Source organism: Lutra lutra, chromosome 18, assembly GCF_902655055.1.
Source record: "Lutra lutra chromosome 18, mLutLut1.2, whole genome shotgun sequence".
Classification (NCBI taxonomy): domain Eukaryota; kingdom Metazoa; phylum Chordata; class Mammalia; order Carnivora; family Mustelidae; genus Lutra; species Lutra lutra.
Window position 1 is genome coordinate 33,367,162 of NC_062295.1, and position 19,247 is coordinate 33,386,408.

The 19,247-nt window shown below is 50.7% G+C and overlaps 2 protein-coding genes across 5 annotated transcripts; one reads left to right on the forward strand and one right to left on the reverse strand.

The window, feature by feature from the left end:
- The first annotated feature begins 1,145 nt into the window (after nucleotides 1–1,145).
- On the forward strand, nucleotides 1,146–13,602 carry LOC125090237 (paired immunoglobulin-like type 2 receptor alpha). The gene is made up of 4 exons (XM_047712776.1): nucleotides 1,146–1,356; nucleotides 1,685–2,074; nucleotides 9,296–9,505; nucleotides 13,164–13,602. Exons 1-4 carry the CDS (start codon nucleotides 1,302–1,304, stop codon nucleotides 13,166–13,168), a joined length of 660 nt encoding a protein of 219 aa, XP_047568732.1. The 5' UTR covers nucleotides 1,146–1,301; the 3' UTR covers nucleotides 13,169–13,602.
- Nucleotides 10,235–19,200, reverse strand: MBLAC1 (metallo-beta-lactamase domain containing 1). Of its 4 annotated transcripts, none has more exons than XM_047712771.1 (3): nucleotides 17,903–19,200; nucleotides 12,082–12,257; nucleotides 10,235–11,362 (listed from the first exon to the last, which is right to left on the reverse strand). In XM_047712771.1, exon 1 carries the CDS (start codon nucleotides 18,889–18,891, stop codon nucleotides 18,139–18,141), a length of 753 nt encoding a protein of 250 aa, XP_047568727.1. In that variant the 5' UTR covers nucleotides 18,892–19,200; the 3' UTR covers nucleotides 10,235–11,362; nucleotides 12,082–12,257; nucleotides 17,903–18,138. The 4 variants fall into 4 exon arrangements, with proteins under 4 accessions (XP_047568727.1, XP_047568729.1, XP_047568730.1 ...); XM_047712773.1 differs by having other exon boundaries at nucleotides 10,236–11,179; XM_047712774.1 differs by lacking the exon at nucleotides 10,235–11,362 and adding an exon at nucleotides 14,640–14,765 and having other exon boundaries at nucleotides 12,179–12,242.
- Between the last annotated feature and the right edge of the window lie 47 nt (nucleotides 19,201–19,247).

The following is a 19,247-nucleotide window of genomic DNA, read 5'->3' on the forward strand; positions in this document are numbered from 1 at the left end:
AGCCAACGCCAACCTCACTGGGGACAGGGAGGGAGCAGAGCCTCCTAGAACCTGCCCAGTGAGTCACCAAAGGTGCCAGCCCCACTCTCCCACCCCCACCTGCCACCAGTCACAAGCTGGCAGTGCCCTCCTTTGGAGATGGTCCAGAGACTGTCACCAGGGTGACTCTGTTGCTCTGGGCCTTATATCTCTCCTAGTCAAGGAAGGCTTTGGATGAGTCAGGACTCTCCCAGCTGTGGAGGGAATCACCCGAGGAGCATTAGAAAAACATTGCCTCCGGAGAGTCACCCTCCAGAACTCTGCTCTCAGGAGCTGAGGCCCAGAGGTTGTGTGGGACAACCAGACAGAAGCATCCAGAAGGAGCAGAATGCTCTGTGGACTCAGCAAGACTGGAGTTTGAGTCCTGGGCCTCCCACCTGAGAGTCATGCAACCTAGGGCAGGTCTCCTCTGAGCCTTGGTCTCCTCACCTAGAGTGGAGAACAGAAGGACCTACAGATATGGTCTTGCATCCTGGGGGGGGTCAAGGAATGGCCTCCAGAAGGCCCACCCTCACCTCTTAACCACAGGGAGGGTGTGAGGCTGCACAAAAGGACCTGATCAGGGCAGGGAAGGGGACTGGTAGACTTGGGTCCTACACAGGACAGCAGGGGAGGGGCTGAAGGGGAACCCCTGCTGGCAAGGACAGGGACAAGAGCAAGCTGGGTGTTCCTGGTGCTGGCGCTGAAGGTCGAGGGCATCTCAACACCAGTGGTGCCCTCCTCCTTCTCTCTTCTCAGAGACTCTTTGCTGCCTGTCCTCTCGCTGGCAGACCTGGAGCTGAATCTGCTGGCGCCCCTTCCCCTGGGAGGACAGACAGAGGCCAAGAGACACTCAGCCAATGTGTGTCCAGTGAAAAGGAGAGCTAGAGAGATAGAGATTAACTCCTAAGGAGAGGTAGAGGTGCTGGCAGTGGCCAGAAGTGGAGGCAGAAGAGGAGAGGCCACACATGGCCAAGGTCAGAACCATGGCCCTCAGCAGGAAGATAGAGGCTGGGGGCCTCTGTCATGGGTCTCTGCGCTTTGACCACAAGGAAGCACTTTTGCAATATAGGGAAAGAAGAAACCAGAATGATAAAGGAAGTGCTGGTCACTCTGGGGACGGGTGAGTTTGGGGAAGGCTCTCACCCTCCCTGCTCTTCTGAAGGGGCTTGATCCACGCTCTGTGGGTGTCTCCTGCCTCTCCAAGGAGGAACCTCCTAGGGCCTCCCATCTGGCCTTGACAGAGCTGCTGTCGTCTCCTCCCTGGGGAGGAGAGTGAGGCAATGGGTCTCTTTCTGCTGCTGTCTCTGCTGCTGCTGCCGTCTCGTCTGCAGGCCGGTGAGTGTCCGGGACACCCTGGCTCTGCCCTGAGGCCCAGCGAGTCCCCAGCAAGGGCTGTGGCTGGGCAGCTGGAGAAGGGGTCTGCTGGGGGAGATGGCCAGGCCTCCCAGCCCCAGCAAGAGACGGGCTGGTCCCATAGTGCTGGTCAGCCCCAACCCTTTACCCTCCTCCCTACCCCATGCCGGGCACGGGGAACACCCAGGCCAGAGAACCAGTCCTAACATCTGTCCCACTACTGCCCGTGGGGGAGGGTGTCAGAAGGGCTGGGGTTATCCTCTTCATCTCTCCCAGTGGCTTCAAGTCTCACCTCTCCCCGCTCCTGCAGGTAGCTCAGCAGAATGTGATCCAAGTACTAACTATGGAATCAACCAAACCGACCGCCTCTCAGCCCCTAAGGGTGCCTCCGTCCGTATCCATTTCTCCTTCTATCATGACTGGGAGTTAGCCACGGATCCCAGAGTGAGTGTAGCCTTGAGACGGACACACTTCCATGGGGAGGTCATCTACAACAGTACTTGGCGTGTCATCCATCGGGACTACAAGAACCGGATGTCCCTTGAATTGTCAGTGGGCCAGAGGTCTGGCTCCCTGAAGATATCGAACCTGCAGGAGAAGGATGGGAATGTGTACTTTTGCCGGATCCAAGTGGAAACATTAAGATGCGGCAAGAAGGTATGGCAGAACCTCGAGGGGACCAAACTCACCATCACCCCCGGTGAGTCCAGCTGCCCCGGCAGCCACCACGCTCACCCTGAGGCTCCTAAAGGCCAGGGTGCCCGCATCCCCCAGGCCTGGCCCAGGCCCCACTCTTCCTGTGTGCCCTTCTCTCAAACTCCTCTCCCCACACCACCTCCTCCCCAGCCCTCTGACGACTTTACTCTTTCTCCATCTCCCCAGGCCTGGGCTGCCCTCCTTGCCACCCCCTCACTGCTCCCTCCAGATCCAGGCCCCACTCCCCCAGCCTCAGCACCTTCTGGGCTCCCCAGTTATCCTTCTTGTTGCCCTAACGGGTGGGCGGGGGGGGGGGGAGGCTCCAGCCTGCCTCCCTGCCCTCGCCCCCAGTCCATCCTGACGTCTTCAGGATGTGAGCTGCCTTCCCTTTGTCATTCATCCACGTGCGCAGCCCCAGCCAGCCCCAGTCTTGCATCTCCCCAGCCATGGGCTCAGCCCAGCGCACCCAGCAGGTACCCAAAGATGACCTGCCCGAGAGCCCGGTCCCCTGACAACGCCCCATGACCTGTTTTCCCGATCCCCCCACTTCCTTCTCCTGCTCTGCTCCTTGGAACCCAGACCACAGTGCTTCCCGCCCAGCCCCATCCCTCCTCTCCTTTCCCATCTCCCTCTTCCACTGCCTCCATCCTTTTCCCCTCCTTGCTCCCCCATCCCTAGTCCCCGCCTCTGCCTGTACTGTCCCCGTTGTCCCCTCCAATCTCGCCCCTCCGTGCTGGCCTTTGAGAGGCACGGCTGGAGCAGAAATACAGCTGCTCCCGCTCACTGTGCCTTGTGGGGTGAACAGCTTGGTATGTGTCGCCGTGGTTAACCTGCCCCGCGGCCCTACAGTACCAGCAGGTACTGCCATCGTCTTCCCGCCACAGATAGGGACACTGAGGCTCGAACAGCCTAAGGACCTGCCCAAAGCCACCATCGTAGTGCAGGTGGGACTTGAACCCAGCTTAACCCTGGAGCCTCCACTCTTAACCAGTAACTGCTCAGCCTCATCACCTGACCTGAAGCTATCATTGTTTTTTTTTTTTTAAAGATTTTATTTATTTATTTGACAGAGAGAGATCACAAGCAGGCAGAGAGGCAGGCAGAGAGAGAGGAGGAAGCAGGCTCCCTGCTGAGCAGAGAGCCCGATGCAGGGCTCGATCCCAGGACCCTGAGATCATGACCTGAGCCGAAGGCAGTGGCTTAACCCACTGAGCCACCCAGGTGCCCCGCTATCATTGTTTTGACCTATTTTTTCTGGAATAATGGGATGTGCTACATTAGTAGATCCTCCATGTAACAAGCCTGTGGGGACTTGAACCTGCGTTTGTCCCCACAGCAGGGTGATAGGGCATCTCTCCCAGGAGCAGGCACTGGGGGTGCGCTGTCTGTAGACATCCTTAAAAACGAAAAACCGTAGGTTTGCTTTTTCCAGCTACTCGCGCTTGCAGTTCCACACTACACATCACCACTCCTGGCCAGAAGGTCACCGTCTGTGTCCCCAGCCCTGATAACCACTGCCCCGCAGGACCACTGCACTGGTTTTAGAGCAAACAGAAAATGGCTCATGACTGAATTAGGCCAGACAGGCTTGGGTTTATATTTCGGGCACCTCCTGCATCTTCCCTTAAGTGGCCATTTCGGGGAGATTTTGGCTCTTCTCAGACCCCTCCTCCTCTTCCTTCCTTAATTCTCCTAACTCTTCTCATTTCTCAGTTTCAGTCACATTTGCTATGAGTTCTTCCGCAATAAATTATTTTTTCCAACTAGTACAATTAATTGGATATTCATGCTCATAATTTTTAAAAATACATGGAAATAATAAAAAGAGAAGTTTTACCTAAGTGAAGTATCACCACACAAAAACATCACCCTAAGGGAAATTTGCAGCAAATAGAACTGAGAAGTCTGTGGTTGGCTTAATCGTGCTTTTTACATACAGATGTTTTCTTTTTGTATCCAAATCTTACTGTATTCTCCTCTGTAAATTTCTTTTTATGTCTTAGCCCAAAATCCGGTATTCTGCTAGGGGCTGAAAATACTTTATTTTCTTCTGATTTTTGTATGCTTTCTTTTGGCAGTAAAACTCACTAATCTAGTGAGGATTTCTTTTGGTATATGGTGTGAGATAAAGAACTAAATTGAGGGGCTCCTGGGTGGCTCAGTGGGTTAAGCCTCTGCCTTCAGCCCAGGTCATGATCCCAGGGTCCTGGGATCCAGCCCCACATTGGGCTCTCTGCTCAGCGGGAAGCCTGCTCCCCTCTCTCTCTCTGCCTGCCTCTCTGCCTACTTGTGATCTCTCTCTATGTGAAATAAATAAAAAATCTTTAAAAAAATTTTTTTAAAAAAAGAACTAAATTAATCTTCATAGCAAGAAACAAATCAGTCATCCCAGCTAGATTTATGGAATCTTTTTTTCTCTTCTCCATTGGCTCATAGGCCTGGCCTTTTTGTAGGATAGCATCCACTTCTGGTCTGTCAACTCCATTTCCTTGTCTTTTCTCCTGTCGCTACCGCACTGTTCTAGGGATTGTAACTTGTCACGGTTCAGTGGTTGATAAGTCTATGTCCATCAGAACCATGTTACTTCCCTAAAAACCTTACTATTGTTTTGGTTTGTTGTTTCACATGAATATTAGAATAAGCTCACCAAGTTCTGAAGAAAACACTTAGAGTATTTTTAAAACCAGAATTGTATTAAACCTATAAGGCAATTGACAGAAACAGAAATCAGTGTAAGTCCAATCTTCCCACCGGAATGGCCCCTATTTTATATCCCTCAGGAACCTCCGCAGTGTTCTTCTACAGACCATGTAAATATCTCACAAGATGCTTTCCTCTAAATCCTCTATTTTTTTTTACTAATATGCAACATTATTTTTTTGAATGTTCATTTTCTATAATTTTCACTAGAAAACATTACATAAATTCGGGCCAAATGCTGGGTTATATGCATGTTTACCTCTCCTCCCTACTAAACTCTACTAAAATGACAGCAAAGGGAATTTTTTTAAAAAATTTTTATTTTTTAATAAACATATAATGTATTATTAGCCCCAGGGGTACAGGTCTGTGAATCGCCAGGTTTACATACTTCAAAGCACTTGCCATAGCAGATACCCTCCCCAATGTCCATAACCCCACCATCCTCTCTCTACTGCCCTTCCCCCGGCCCCCCTCAGTTTGTTTTGAGAACAGTTTTTTATGGTTTGTCTCTCTCCCATCCCATCTTTGTTCATTTATTCTTTTCCTACCCCCTAAGCCCCCCACGTTGCATCTCCACATCCTCATATCAGGGAGATCATATGATAGTATTTCTCCGATTGACTTATTTCGCTAAGCATAATACCCTCTAGTTCCATCCACGGTGTCACAATGGCAAGATTTCATTTCTTTTGATGGCTGCATAGTATTCCATTGTGCATATATATCACCTTTCTTTATCCATTCATCTGTTGATGGACATCTAGGTTCTTTCCATCTATCATGGCTATCATGGACATTGCTGCTATAAACATTCGGGTGCACGTGCCCCTTTGTATCACTACGTTTGTATCTTTAGGGTAAATACCCAGTAGTGCAACTGCTGGGTTGTAGGGTAGCTCTATTTTCAACTTTTGGAGGAACCTCCATGCTGTTTTCCAGAGTGGCTGCACCAGCTTGCATTCCCACCAACAGTTTAGGAGGGTTCCCCTTTCCCCACATCCTCACCAACATCTGTCATTTCCTGACTGGTTAATTTTAGCCATTGTGAGGTGGCATCTCATTGTGGTTTTGATTTGTATTTCCCTGATGCCAAGGGATGTGGAGCACTTTTTCATGGGTCTGTTGGCCATCTGGATGTCTTCTTTGCAGAAATGTCTGTTCATGTCCTCTGCCCATTTCTTGATTGGATTATTTGTTCTTTGGGTGTTGAGTTTGTTAAGTTCTTTATAGATTTTGGATACTAGCCCTTTATCTGATAGGTCGTTGGCAAATGTCTTCTCCTATTCTGTCCGTTGTCTTTTGGTTTTGTTAACTGTTTCCTTTGCTGTGCAAAAGCTTTTAATCTTGATGAAATCCCAATAGTTCGTTTTTGCCCTCGCTTCTGTTGCCTTTGGCGATGTTCCCAGGAAGAAGTTGCTGCAGCTGAAGTTGAAGAGGTTGCTGCCTGTGTTCTCCTTAAGGATTTTGATGGATTCCTTTCTCACATAGAGGTCCTTCATCCATTTTGAGTCTATTTTCATGTGTGGTGTAAGGAAATGGTCCAATTTCATTTCTCTGCATGTGGCTGTCCAATTTTCCCAGCACCATTTGTTGAAGAGGCTGTCTTTTTTCCATTGGACATTCTTTCCTGCTTTGTCAAAGATTACTTGACCATAGAGTTGAGGGTCTATTTCTGGGCTCTCTATTCTGTTCTATTGGTCTGTGTGTCTGTTTTTGTGCCAGTACCATACTGTCTTGATGATGACAGCTTTGGAATAGAGCTTGAAGTCCGGAATTGTGATGCCACCAACTTTGGCTTTCTTTTTCAATATTCCTTTGGCTATTCAAGGTCTTTTCTGGTTCCTTATAAATTTTAGGATTCTTTGTTCCATTTCTTTGAAAAAACTGGAAGGGATTTTGATAGGGATTCCATTAAATGTGTAGATTGCTCTAGGTAGCATAGACATTTTCACAATGTTTGTTCTTCCAATCCATGAGCATGGAACATTTTTCCATTTCTTTGTGTCTTCCTCAATTTCTTTCATGAGTACTTTATAGTTCTCTGAGTAGAGATTCTTTGCCTCTTTGGTTAGGTTTATTCCTAGGTATCTTATGGTTTGGGGTGCAATTGTAATGGGATTGACTCCTTAATTTCTCTTTCTTCTGTCTTGTTGTTGGTGTAAAGAAATGCAACTGATTTCCGTGCATCGATTTTATATCCTGACACATTACTAAATTCCTGTACAAGTGCTAGCAGATTTGGGGTGGAGTCTTTTGGGTTTTCCACATATGGTATCATATCATCTTCAAAGAGTGATAGTTTGAGTTCTTCTAGCAAAGGGAATTTTAAAAGACAAAATCCACAAGGACAAAAAAAATATGTGAGTCACGTGGTCAAAAACAGTATTTGGGAAGCTGGAAAAATGTAGACTAATGTACCTGGCCTAGGAGACCAGGGGAGCTGAGCCCTAAACCAGCAGTGGGGAGACCCGGAAGAAAAGCAGTTTTGTTTTTTTTTTAATTAATTTTTTATTTTTTCAGCATAACAGTATTCATTATTTTTGCACCACAACCAGTGCTCCATGCAATCCGTGCCCTCTACCATACCCACCACCTGGTGCCCCCAACCTCCCACCCCCCACCCCTTCAAAATTCTCAGATCATTTTTCAGAGTCCATAGTCTCTCATGGTTCACCTCCCCTTCCAATTTCCCTCAACTCCCTTCTCCTCTCCATCTCCCCTTGTCCTCCATGCTATTTGTTATGCTCCACAAATAAGTGAAACCATATGATAATTGACTCTCTCTGCTTGACTTATTTCTCTCAGCATCATCTCTTCCAGTCCCGTCCATGTTGCTACAAAACTTGGGTATTCATCCTTTCTTTTTTCTTTTTCTTTTTTTTTTACAGCTTTATAAACATATATTTTTATCCCCAGGGGTACAGGTCTGCGAATCGCCAGGTTTACACACTTCACAGCACTCACCATAGCACATACCCTCCCCAATATCCATAACCCCACCCCCCTCTCCCAACCCCCTCCCCCCATCAACCCTCAGTTTGTTTTGTGAATTAAGAGTCACTTATGGTTTGTCTCCCTCCCAATCCCATCTTGTTTCATTTACTCTTCTCCTACCCCCTCAACCCCCCATGTTGCATCTCCTCTCCCTCATATCAGGAAGATCATATGATAGTTGTCTTTCTCCGATTGACTTATTTCGCTAAGCATGATACCCTCTAGTTCCATCCACGTCGTTGCAAATGGCAAGATTTCATTTCTTTTGATGGCTGCATAGTATTCCATTGTATATATATACCACATCTTCTTTATCCATTCGTCTGTTGATGGACATCTAGGTTCTTTCCATAGTTTGGCTATTGTAGACATTGCTGCTATAAACATTCGGGTGCACGTGCCCCTTCGGATCACTACGTTTGTATCTTTAGGGTAAATACCCAGCAGTGCAATTGCTGGGTCATAGGGTAGTTCTATTTTCAACATTTTGAGGAACCTCCATGCTGTTTTCCAGAGTGGTTGCACCAGCTTGCATTCCCACCAACAGTGTAGGAGGGTTCCCCTTTCTCCGCATCCTCGCCAGCATCTGTCATTTCCTGACTTGTTAATTTTAGCCATTCTGACTGGTGTGAGGTGATATCTCATTGTGGTTTTGATTTGTATTTCCCTGATGCCGAGTGATATGGAGCACGAAAAGCAGTTTTTTAACTACAAAACCCCCCTGACAGTTCAGCAAAGGCGGCCCCAGAATGCCTGACAGTGGGAGTGAAAGGCGTCAGAAAGCTGGAGGATTTGGCGAGAATCTATTTAAGAAGCAGGGAAACCTCTGGGCCTCCTCCCCACCCAGCAGAGACTGGAGATTTGCTTTCCAGAAAGGATGCAAGAGAGGGACTTTGGGGGCACTACCCTAGGCATACTGGGGGCAAGGGACCAGTCCTTCAAACTGGAGATTTGGTGAACTGATGAGACCCTAATCTCCCAGCCTCCTTAGATGCCTCCCAGTTCTCAGGCAACCCAGCTGGTATCCCCCATCCCCCAAGGGCAAAAAATCAGGAGATTCTTCTCTGGGAAATCTATCTGGTGGAAACCCCAAAGCATCCAGAAATCCTAACAGATCCTACGGCCCAGTAGCGGACAAACACTTTCTCCCAGACCACACACACCGCCTTCAGTCAGCGTGGCTTCTGCACATCGGCCTCCAAGGGGACAAGGACATGGGGTCTTGGCCTCTCCGGGAATCCCCCAGCCCTGAGGATTGTCTCTTCTGTGCCTGGGATGCCTGAGGCTAGAGTTTAGGGATCCCTATTTGTCGGCAATGAAATGAGGTTCTGAGGTCACACCACTGATGGGAGGTAGAGTCAGCATCTAAGCTGGGTGATGTGGATTCATTACCCCCTCCCTGTGTGAGAGCTTCAGAGAGTCGTCCCCCCTGCAGTGTTCCCCAAAGTAGGGAACAAGATGTGACAGTTTCATCCAGAAACCTCCAGTCCTCCAGGGGAGAATCTGCTAAATTCTCATGTCTTCTCAGTTCTCAGGACAACCACCGCTGCCCCCACCACCCATGGCCCCTCCGCCACTGGCCCCACCACCACTGGCCTCAGTGTCTTGGAAGGCAATAGGAGCTCAGCATCTTCACCCATGAGTGTGGAACCTGTGGTCATAGTGACACTGGCCAACACTGTGCTCAAAACTGCAATTTTGGGACTGATACTCTACCTCAGGTGGAAGAGAAGCAAAGGTAAGTGGTTCTGGGCCATGGTCCCCACCGAACTTCCCAACTGGGTATTTCTCAGAACCACCTGCATCAGAATGATGCCAGGTCATTCTGCTTTAAAAAATATAGTTCCCGCTTGCTCTCTCTCCCTCTCTCTCGGACAAATAAATAAATAAAAAATCTTTAAAAAAAAAAAAAAAACTGCCATTCTGTCTGCCTGTGCTTGCTCTCTCTCCCTCTCTCTCGGACAAATAAATAAATAAAAAATCTTTAAAAAAAAATTAAAAAAAATAAAATAAAAAATATAGTTCCCTGGGACATGTGGGTGGCTAAGTGGGTTAAGCCTCTGCCCTCGGCTCTGGTCATGATCTCGGGGTCCTGGGTTCGAGCCCCATATGGGGCTCTCTGCTCAGCCGGGAGCCTGCTTCTCCCTCTCTCTCTGCCTGCTTGAGATCTCTCTCTCTCTCTCTCTATCTGTCAAATAAATAAAGTAAATCTTTAAATTATCTATCTATCTATCTATATATAGCTCCCTGCTGGGCTTGAGGTCTGGGCTTGGGACTCTGCATTTTAATTTTCTTTTTTTTATAAGATTTATTTATTTTCTAAAGATTTTATTTATTTATTTGACAGAGAGATCACAAGTAGGCAGAGCAGCAGGCAGAGAGAGAGGGGGATGTAGACTCCCCGCTGAGCAGAGAGCCCAATGCGGGGCTCAATCCCAGGACCCTGGGATCATGACCTGAGCCCAAGACAGAGGCCTTAACCCACTGAGCCACCCAGGTGCCCTGGTATCTCCATTTTAAAAGTCAAGTGCTTATGTGTGCGTAATCAAGTTTGAGAACCAGTGCTCCAGACCCTGGAGCAGGGTGACTGGAGATAACAAATGAAAAAAAAGCATAGGTCCTGCTTTCAAGGAGCTCAGAGCTGGAGGGAGGGGACATCTTTGCCTCATTTGCAAAGAGCCGTGTAGGTCTGGAGAAAGGAGGAGAATCAGAGAGGACTTCCCATAGGAAGTGACACTGTAAAATATGAGAACTAGCCATGCAAACAGTGAGGGTAGTGAAGAGGTCACTATCCATATAGGGGCAGGAAGTCAGTGAGGAAACTGTAGGTAGCTCAGTGCTGTGGAAGAGGCTGGTGATGGGAGAAGAGAACCTTGGAAATGACTCCCAAGAGCCTCTGATCCCAGAGGCAACGTGAAGCAGGGAAGTGGCAACCTCAGGTCTGCCTTACAGATCCATCAGTCTGTGCTGGTGGGGGTAGAGGTGGGGCCAGAGGTGGGCCAGACAGGGCCAGTCTAAGGCAATGGCAGTGGGTGGAGGGAGAGAGCCAGATCCTGGAACAGTTTAAGAAGGAAAACCAGTAAGACTTGGGGATTGGACTGGCTTAGAGGCAAGGGATTAGGAAGAACTAGGGTGAATGAGTCCATGGGGAAACCACCAAGCAAATTAGAGAACACAGGGGGTCAAGATCATGTTTGGGGGAGGATGATGGTTCCTTAGTCTGGGATATGTTGGAGATGTGCCTGTGTGGTCTCTGCATAGAGATGTCCCTCAGCAGTGTGGGTGTCTGCATCTATAGCTCAAGAGGACAGGGCTAGAGGCGTTCATCATTTACACCCCACCAGCCTCCAGTATTGATCTGAAATTCTTCTGAAGAAAACTTTCAGTGAGAGGAGATTAGCTGCGGGAGATACTAAGGCACAGAGTGAAGAGCACAGAGTCCGGACGGCTGCAGTCAGGTCCTGGCTGCGGAAACTCTGGTGCAGTGGTACTATTACTCTCTGCCCCAGCTCACACGTCGGTAAAATGAGAAGAGTAATAACACTCATCCCGGGGGTTGTCATGACAGTCACATGTAACGCATCGAGAGTAGATCCTGGCACAAAATAAGGACCATATGAGCATTAGTGCCTGCAATTTTAAGCTGTAATGATTAAAATGATTCGATCCTGTCCTATGAAAACACAGATAAACCAATATATGAGAAGAGAAAAGCCCCAATATAAGCAGGATGAAACAGATCAAAATAAATTCAGGAATTTAGTAGGCTAATAAGCAGCATTTCTAATCAATGGGGAAAGATGAGAGTCACTCAGCACATGGTGCTGGAACAAGTGAGCAGCCATCTGGAGAAAATAATTTTATCTCGTAATTCGCACCAAAATAACTTCCACAGAGATCAATCAAAGAGTTAAATGAGGGGGAAAATAACCCCATACTCGAGGAAAGCACGTGAGACCATCTCATGTCCATGCAGTGGAGATGGCCTCCCTATGTATGACGTAAATCCTAAAAGCCATGAAGAAAAATGTTGACAAACTCAACATATACAAATTGCTCTTCATTCTGCAGAGGAAAAGTCACAACAGTTGTCTCTAGAGTGAGGCTGACGGTCGGAGAGGAAGAGCTGTGACAGTCACTGAGGGAACAGAAGATGGTATTTCAGGATTCCACCCAGATGAGATGCCAGAGCTCTGTAAAAGCATCACTGCGCATGATCATGTCTCCCCCCTGCAGGTGTAGAAACTTCTAGAACGGTTGGTTAGAAGTTATGTTCCCCTGCTGGCATCAGAGACAAAAAGTAACAGGGTTTACCTAAGACAGAGTTCCTTGTTTCCCCTCACAGAAAAGGATGAGGAGGCAGATGGCAGAGGCTGCTGTCCTCGGGCACTCAAGGTTTCTAGCTTCCTGCTCACTGTCCTAGCTACTGGCTTCTGTCCTGAAGGTTGCCTCCTGATCCAAGATGGCTGCTCAGACTCCAGCCATCATTTCTGAATCCAGGCAGGAAACAGGAGGAAGGAAGAAAGGACAAAAAGACCATCCTGCAGCTGTTTGTCCTTTAAACAGTCTTCCTGAAAATCCTACCCACAACTTCCCCTTGAATCGTATTGGCGAGGATGTAGTCATTTTCCCCACATCTATCAGTAGGGGAGCACACTGCCACCCCAAATAAAGTCAAGGTTCTATAACTGAGTAGAAAGAAATAAATGGAAATTGGGTAAGCAAAGAGCATCCCGCTGTCATAGGCCTCATCCAGAATTAGAGATGTGTCAACTAAGTGTGGCCTAAGGACAGGAGAACAGGAGAGGTCAAGGAGCTCGTTCGAGGGGGAATGCAGAGGAGAGGATCAGCAGGGAGCTTGGACAGCCTGAAAGAAAGTGGATTATTAAGGGACAAGAGTTCATGGGGTCAAAGCACAGGCATAGCAAGCAGGATGATAATAGGAGAAAGCTGGAAGGAAAGAAAGTTGTAGCATAGAAATGATGCTGGCATTTAATTTCGGAGTTCTCAGTCCCAGAGATTAAAAAAGAAAAAAGTCCAGGGTATGGTGGGATAGAGGGTCCTGGAGTTTGGGGGACGTAGGAGTCCCGTGTGTCCAGAGGGTTGTCTCCCTGGATGGTGGGATCTTCCAGGATGGTGTTGGGTGGTGGAGGACATGTCTGTGAAGCAGGGGCCAATCCTAGGGAAACACTGCAGAGAGACTGGTGGGGGGTGGGGGAGGGTGGGATGAGAAGAGAAGAGGAGAGTGGGGAGACTGGCAGGTTTCAGTGGCGGAGGGCGGAGAGGAACGGGCTGCAGCTCAGACCCAGTTCCCAGCCATGAGGCTCGCAAGGCAGGAGAGAAACAGCTGCCGCTCCCGTCCACAGTCTCACCCCCTTCTCCTTCCTTCCGGCCAGGATGAAGCCCAGGATGGCAGCCCCACCCTCTATGACTCCCCCACCCTCCCCAGCTCCTCGCCACCAGCAGCACCTCCCTGCCTCCCTCCCAAGGAGGCCCCCAGGAGGAGACAGCTATATTCTACCAGAAAGGCCTGACGAGTGGGACTGGAGGATGACTTCCTTAGACTGAGCTGCCCAGCGGGTCACAGCCTCTGATAAGGACCCCGGCCAGATAGGAAGACTCAGAAGCCAGTGGGTGTGGAAGGCCTCCAAGGACCACAGACAGAGCCATCTGCTCCAACCCCCTCTCCACCTTCCCAGCCCTTGCCCACAAGAGTCTGATAGAATTTGCCCAAAGGCATCTAAGGAGAAAACTGATGGCACCTTCCATTTCTGTCTTCTCCTCCTCACCAAGAATGAATTATAATAAAGGGTCACACCCGAGATCCCTCCCCCAGTACTGGAGTTGGGTGACTGCCTCAGGGGCAGGAGACAATAAACCCTGATGCTGGTAGCCAGCCCAGAAGCCAGGGTCTGGCCCTCCTCTACCCCTTCCCCTTCCCCTCCGATCAGAACGAACACGCACAACACGCACGTGCCAAGTGCACCACCTCATTGAGGCGCCTCCAACAAGCTGAGCCCAGACTGGATGCGCTCACCCGAGCCCTGAACAGGACCACAGGGGTTAGCGCTTTTCTCCAGGCCACACGCCTAGTAAGTGGCTGAGCAGGGGTCTGAACCCAGACCTGCCCTCCCCAACGACGGCCTTCTCCCAGGACTCAGGCGTCCCGGCCCTCCCAGATCCCTCAGACTGTGCCAGCCTCCCACAGACACAGGGACATGCCCCAGGGAGCGGAGGGGAGGGAGGGAAGCCGAAGGGAAGCACGGGGTTAGAGACCAGCTGTGGAGAGCGGTAACCTGTTTTATTAACACGGGAACTGCACAGCTAGGACTTCGGCCAGTTGACCTGTAGCCGGTGACCAAGCCCCACACTTAGCAGCTTCTCAGGGACCCTCTGAGGGGTTCTCCCTGCTGCCGGCAGGGCAGGGGGTGAGAGAGCAGCAGGGACCCGGTGCACACAGCTATTCCTCGAAGAAGGCCAAGGTGAAGTCCCCGGCGGCATCTCCACACCACGGCTCCTCCAGCCGCTCTGGCTCTATCCCAACATCTTCCAGGAACTGCTCCAGGTCCAGGTCACTGGAGGCGTCATCGTCAGGGGGGACACTTCCTCCTGAGGCCGGGCTCCTGGGGTCCCGGCCCTTCTTCCCCTCTCCCCCTACCCCCACCATGGGACCGGCCCGGGATGAGCTGATGGGGTCGGGCCCTTGGGCACCATTCTAGCTTCTTTGTCCTCAGACAAGCTGGTTGCTTGCTTTGGGGAACTTCTTGTTATTTAGCCCTATTATTTTTTTCTCCCTCCTACAGCTTTGACCCATCAATCCCTACCCTGGGATCCCTGCCCCAAAGTCCCCTGGCAAGACACCTGGAGCTTACCGTAGGAAGAAGTGAACAGGGAGGACTTTGAGTGGTGGCCCTGTGTTTGCAGATCGGACAGGATACTGGAGCTTCTCCAGAGCCTGGGCAGGGTCAGACACTGATGTCCTGGGCAAGGAGTCAGAGCTGGGCCACAGGGAACAGATGCCCAGAGAAATCAGGAAAAGAGCATTGTTTATCACATGGTGTTACAGACAAAACACCAAGTTCTGGAGCATTCAGAGAAACATTTTTCTCAGTTTCTGCTCTCAAGGGACACAGTGGGAAGAGGACGTTACCCAAAAACATGACCAACACCAGCATATCTACTGCTACGTGAATAATACAGGGAATGCATTACAAGAGTTTAAAGTAGGGGTGGAAAATTAAGGGGGCGTTTTTCTGTAGGAGATGAGCTGAGTGAGCCTGGGTGGTTGGGATGGTACAGGAGAGGGACGACAGCAGGAAGGAGAGCGGGATCAGAGGCCTGCGGGAGGAGGAGGAAGGAGACAGGCAGGCAGACCCAGTCCAGCTAGAGCAGAGTTGGTTTTAGGACTGGGAGAGGAAGTTTGGCTTATGCTGCAGGCAAGGTGGAGCCCCTGAATATTTGTGAGTAGAAGCATCTAACCATATGGGTCAAGTTTTCCCAAGAGTTTACCCAAAAGGGAAGCTGGAAGAAACTTCTAAGAGGATAATCACCCTGGGCCTCACCGTCCAAGGCTGCCTTCCCACGGTTCCTTCAGCATCTCTAATGGGTCATTTTCACGAGTGTTTGTATCCTCCCAGGACTCCTTTTGCTGTGACTGAAAGCAGAAAGCAGCTCAGGCAGCAAAGGGGGGATTAGCCCAGGTTTCTTTTTTTTTTAAGGATTTTATTTATTTATTTGACAGATCACAAGTAGGCAGAGAGGCAGGCAGAGAGAGAGGAGGAAGCAGGCTCCCTGCTGAGCAGAGAGCCCGTTTTGGGGCTCGATCCCAGGACCCTGGGATCATGACCTGAGCTGAAGGCAGAGGCTTTAACCCACTGAGCCACCCAGGCGCCCATGGCCCAGGTTTCTGAAGAATGCAGGGGTTGGTCTGGCTTTCAGAGCTCTAGCTAGCCTCTCTCAGGATCTTTTTCTCTGAACTGCTCATTTCTGCCCCCTACTGTTCAGTTTCATCCTTGGCCTCCACTGGGTCTCAGGGCCCATGGGCTCTTCCCACAAGGTGGCATATGACCTACTTTCTCATGTCAGTTTCTTAAGTTTTTATTTTTTTAATTTTTAAAAAAGATTTTATTTATTTGACAGAGAGAGGGATCACAAGTAGGCAGAGAGGCAGGCAGAGAGAGAGGGGAGAAGCAGGCTCCCTGCTGAGCAGAGAGCCCAATGCGGGGCTTGATCCCAAGACCCTGGGATCATGACCTGAGGTGAAGGCAGAAGCTTAACCCACTGAGCCACCCAGGCACCCCTACGTTTTTATTTAAATTCCAGTTAGCTAACAGTGGAGTATTGGTTTCAGGTGTACACATCGTGATATATGTAACTATAGGGATTCAACAGTTCCGTACCTTTCCCATGTCAGTCTTTCAGGGAAGAACTACTTTTTTCCACTAACTCCAGCAAAACCCCTCAGATGGCCACGCCTCAACTAGCTTAGGTGACCTGTCCATCCTGGAGACAATCAGTGTGGCCAAAGAGATCTGTTGCTCTCTACATGACCAGACCTGAGTCATGGGCAGAGGACCACGTTCTGGAAAAAGAGAGTCAGGACTGGAGTTCATATTTGTATGAGTTGAATGTGCATTGTTCTACATAACCCCCATCTGCCCCTTTTTCATCCTCCCTACAGCCCTGAAGGTGTTGGAGCTGCACTCCACATATCAGCCAGGGTCCCCGAAGGCCACAGTGCTGCACTGATGGGCCCACAGCTGGCGCCTGTACTCTCTTCCACACACCAGTAGCCTCCTGGCACTGCATGGCCCAGAAGCTAGAAGAGCTGGCCAAGGGCCCCCACGGCATGGTAGTTCTGAGGCTGGGTCCCCCACATGGCCACCTTCACTCCATTTGTCTTTATCTGGTGACTGGCAGGGATCTGGCCAAGCTGTGGCTGAACTGTTGGCCTGGGAACCCCGCACTCTGTGGTCATCAAACTGGGCAACACCGACTCCAAGTCTGTGTGTGGGGCAGCTGCTGGTTTCCTCTCTAGGTGAACCGGCCCCTCTGCGCTGCATTTGGGGACCTCCACCTGGCCTTTGCGGACACCAGGGAAATAACCCCCAGTCAGGCCCTGCCCCGTGGTACCCGCCCCCCCCCAGGGTGGTTCATCTGCAACAAGGTGGATTTGCTCCTCTCCTTCATCTGCCCCATCTGAGTGCTTCTGTGGGTCCTGGGATTGTGTGGATGGAGGGCCTGGGACACAGTTGTGAAGAGGACCAGAGCCATATAGGAATTCTAGGATAAAAGTGGGTGTCACTGACTTCTCTGGCCTGAAAGGCCATAGTAGTTTCTTAACCAGTCCAGCCCATTCTATTTTTGTCCTACTCTGACCACTTCTCTACTCAGAACAAGAGTAGTTAGTTACTTCATTTTTTTTTTTTTTAAAGAGTAGTTACTTTAAATGGGACCGCCATTAGCCTGCTCCAAAGCCAAAGCCAAATTTATATCTCAGTATAAATCCAAAGCCCTAACTGTGGTCCGTGATGGCCCGGCCGAAAACTACATCATTTGTTGTCACTCTCCTCTGCCATCCAACCCCATGCTCTTCTTCCTGTTCAAGCAAGTCAAGTCGTCCTGCCTCAGGACCTTTATACCTGCTGTTCCTGTGCCTGGAATGCACATCTGCCAGACCCTCATATGGCTGGCTTTCTTCCCATTCAGCTCCCTGATTAAAAATCGTCTCCTCATAGGCTTTTCCTGACCACCTTAAATAAAAGAAGCCATCTTCCCATCCAGGCACTCTACCACTGTCTTGCTCTCCTTTTCTTTCATATCACTAAACACAATCTGTAATTATCCGGTTTACTATTATTAGTTGTCTGTCTCTCCAGAGTGTAAGCTCCATAAGGAACAGGGAGTTTGTCTAGCTTGCTCACTGTAGCATCCCCACGACCTAGGGTAGTGCTGGAACCATTCCTCCAAAGAACAACAGATGGATCAAAGGCAGGTGACTAAGGTGTTACTTCTGTGCCCTGCACCTTCTCTCAGCAAGCCTGCATCTTGTGAGAAATTTGGCCGGAGTGCCCCCCTGGTGCAGTTGCTAATTACCAAATTTGCATGATTATCTCCATTAAGGATTTGCATTTACCTTAGGGCTTTATGATTTTCCACGCAGTTTCCTATTTTTATTTTGGACGACCCTCCCAAGAACATTCTCCCACTTTACGGGGAGAATGCCCCCCCCAAGAGGTGGCACTCGGCTGAGCCAGTCCTTGGTCCTAGTTTGGTTGCAGAACCAGTGATAGAGATGACTGTCCTCGCTGGAAAACCGGCCTCTTGCAAGCGGGCTGGAAGCGATCACACTGACCTCTGGTCTTCTGGACATCAGTTCCGTGGCTGAGGGGCTTCTCTGACCACCCTAAAGGGGGCTCCGTGACCAGGCACGACTACGTCCGCAGTACCTAGGACCCTCTTCCGGCTCCGCTCCTGGGCCACCGGGTCTTCGCTCAGCGCTTGCCATGAGTCTTCGTCTCCGCTGCGTTCAAACACGTCGCCTGCCACCACCACGGTGCCCAGGGCCGTGCCCGCCACCACCACGCTCACGTCTCGCTGGCCCCCATGGCCCGGCGTGGCCCATACCTCGAGCCCGGGGCCCAGCTGCAGGGGCCGCTCCTCACCTAGCCCGTGCGGGAGGTAGCGGCCTCCGGGGAGGCAGAAGTCGTGCGAGACCAGCAGAGCCGCCCCAGGAAAAAGCCCCAGGTTCCCGATGTGATCCGAGTGTCCGTGGGTGCCCACCACCAGCGTCACGTCTCCAGGGGCCACGCCCTGCCCCGCCAGGGCCCCCAGGAGCGCCTCCCGAGCCCAGGGGCCCCCAGTGTCCACGAGGATGGGACCACGGGCCGCCTCTTCCAGGGCGGTCTTCGCCCCGCCGCTGTGGGGCGGGGACTCTTGGTGGCTGGAGGCTGAGCCCCAGGCCTGAGGCAGCACAAGCGTCACGGAGCCGTCGGCGCGTACCGCGTCGTCCACCCCCTCCGGCTCCGCGTAGCCCTGAAGCAGGACCACCACCGAGTAGGGGTGGCCGCGCACCAGCAGAGGCGGCTCCCCGCGCAGCGGCTCGGTCCGCACCGCAGCGCTCATGGCAGGATCGGGACGGCTGGGGAAGGGAAGTGCGGATGTGGGCGACTGCCCAGTCCCTTTGGGTTCCCACGTGCGCCCCGCCTCCTCCAAGTAGCACCTTCCAAGTCTGTTCTTTGCCACCCCCTAACTCCAAGATGGTATCGCCCTAGCCCCCCCCATCCGTAGATGGAATCGTCCAAGCTTCCCTTAGCTTGAACCCCGCCAGTCCCTCTGTTTTCGGCCGCCGCCGCGCTTCTGTTGTGGTAGGTCCTCACCCATCATCCCTCAAGGGATATCCTCTTTATTTCCCTCAATTTTACCGAGGCGCTTCCCGCCTTGGACCTAGTTTCACCGCTTCTTCTAATTCTTGCCTCCCT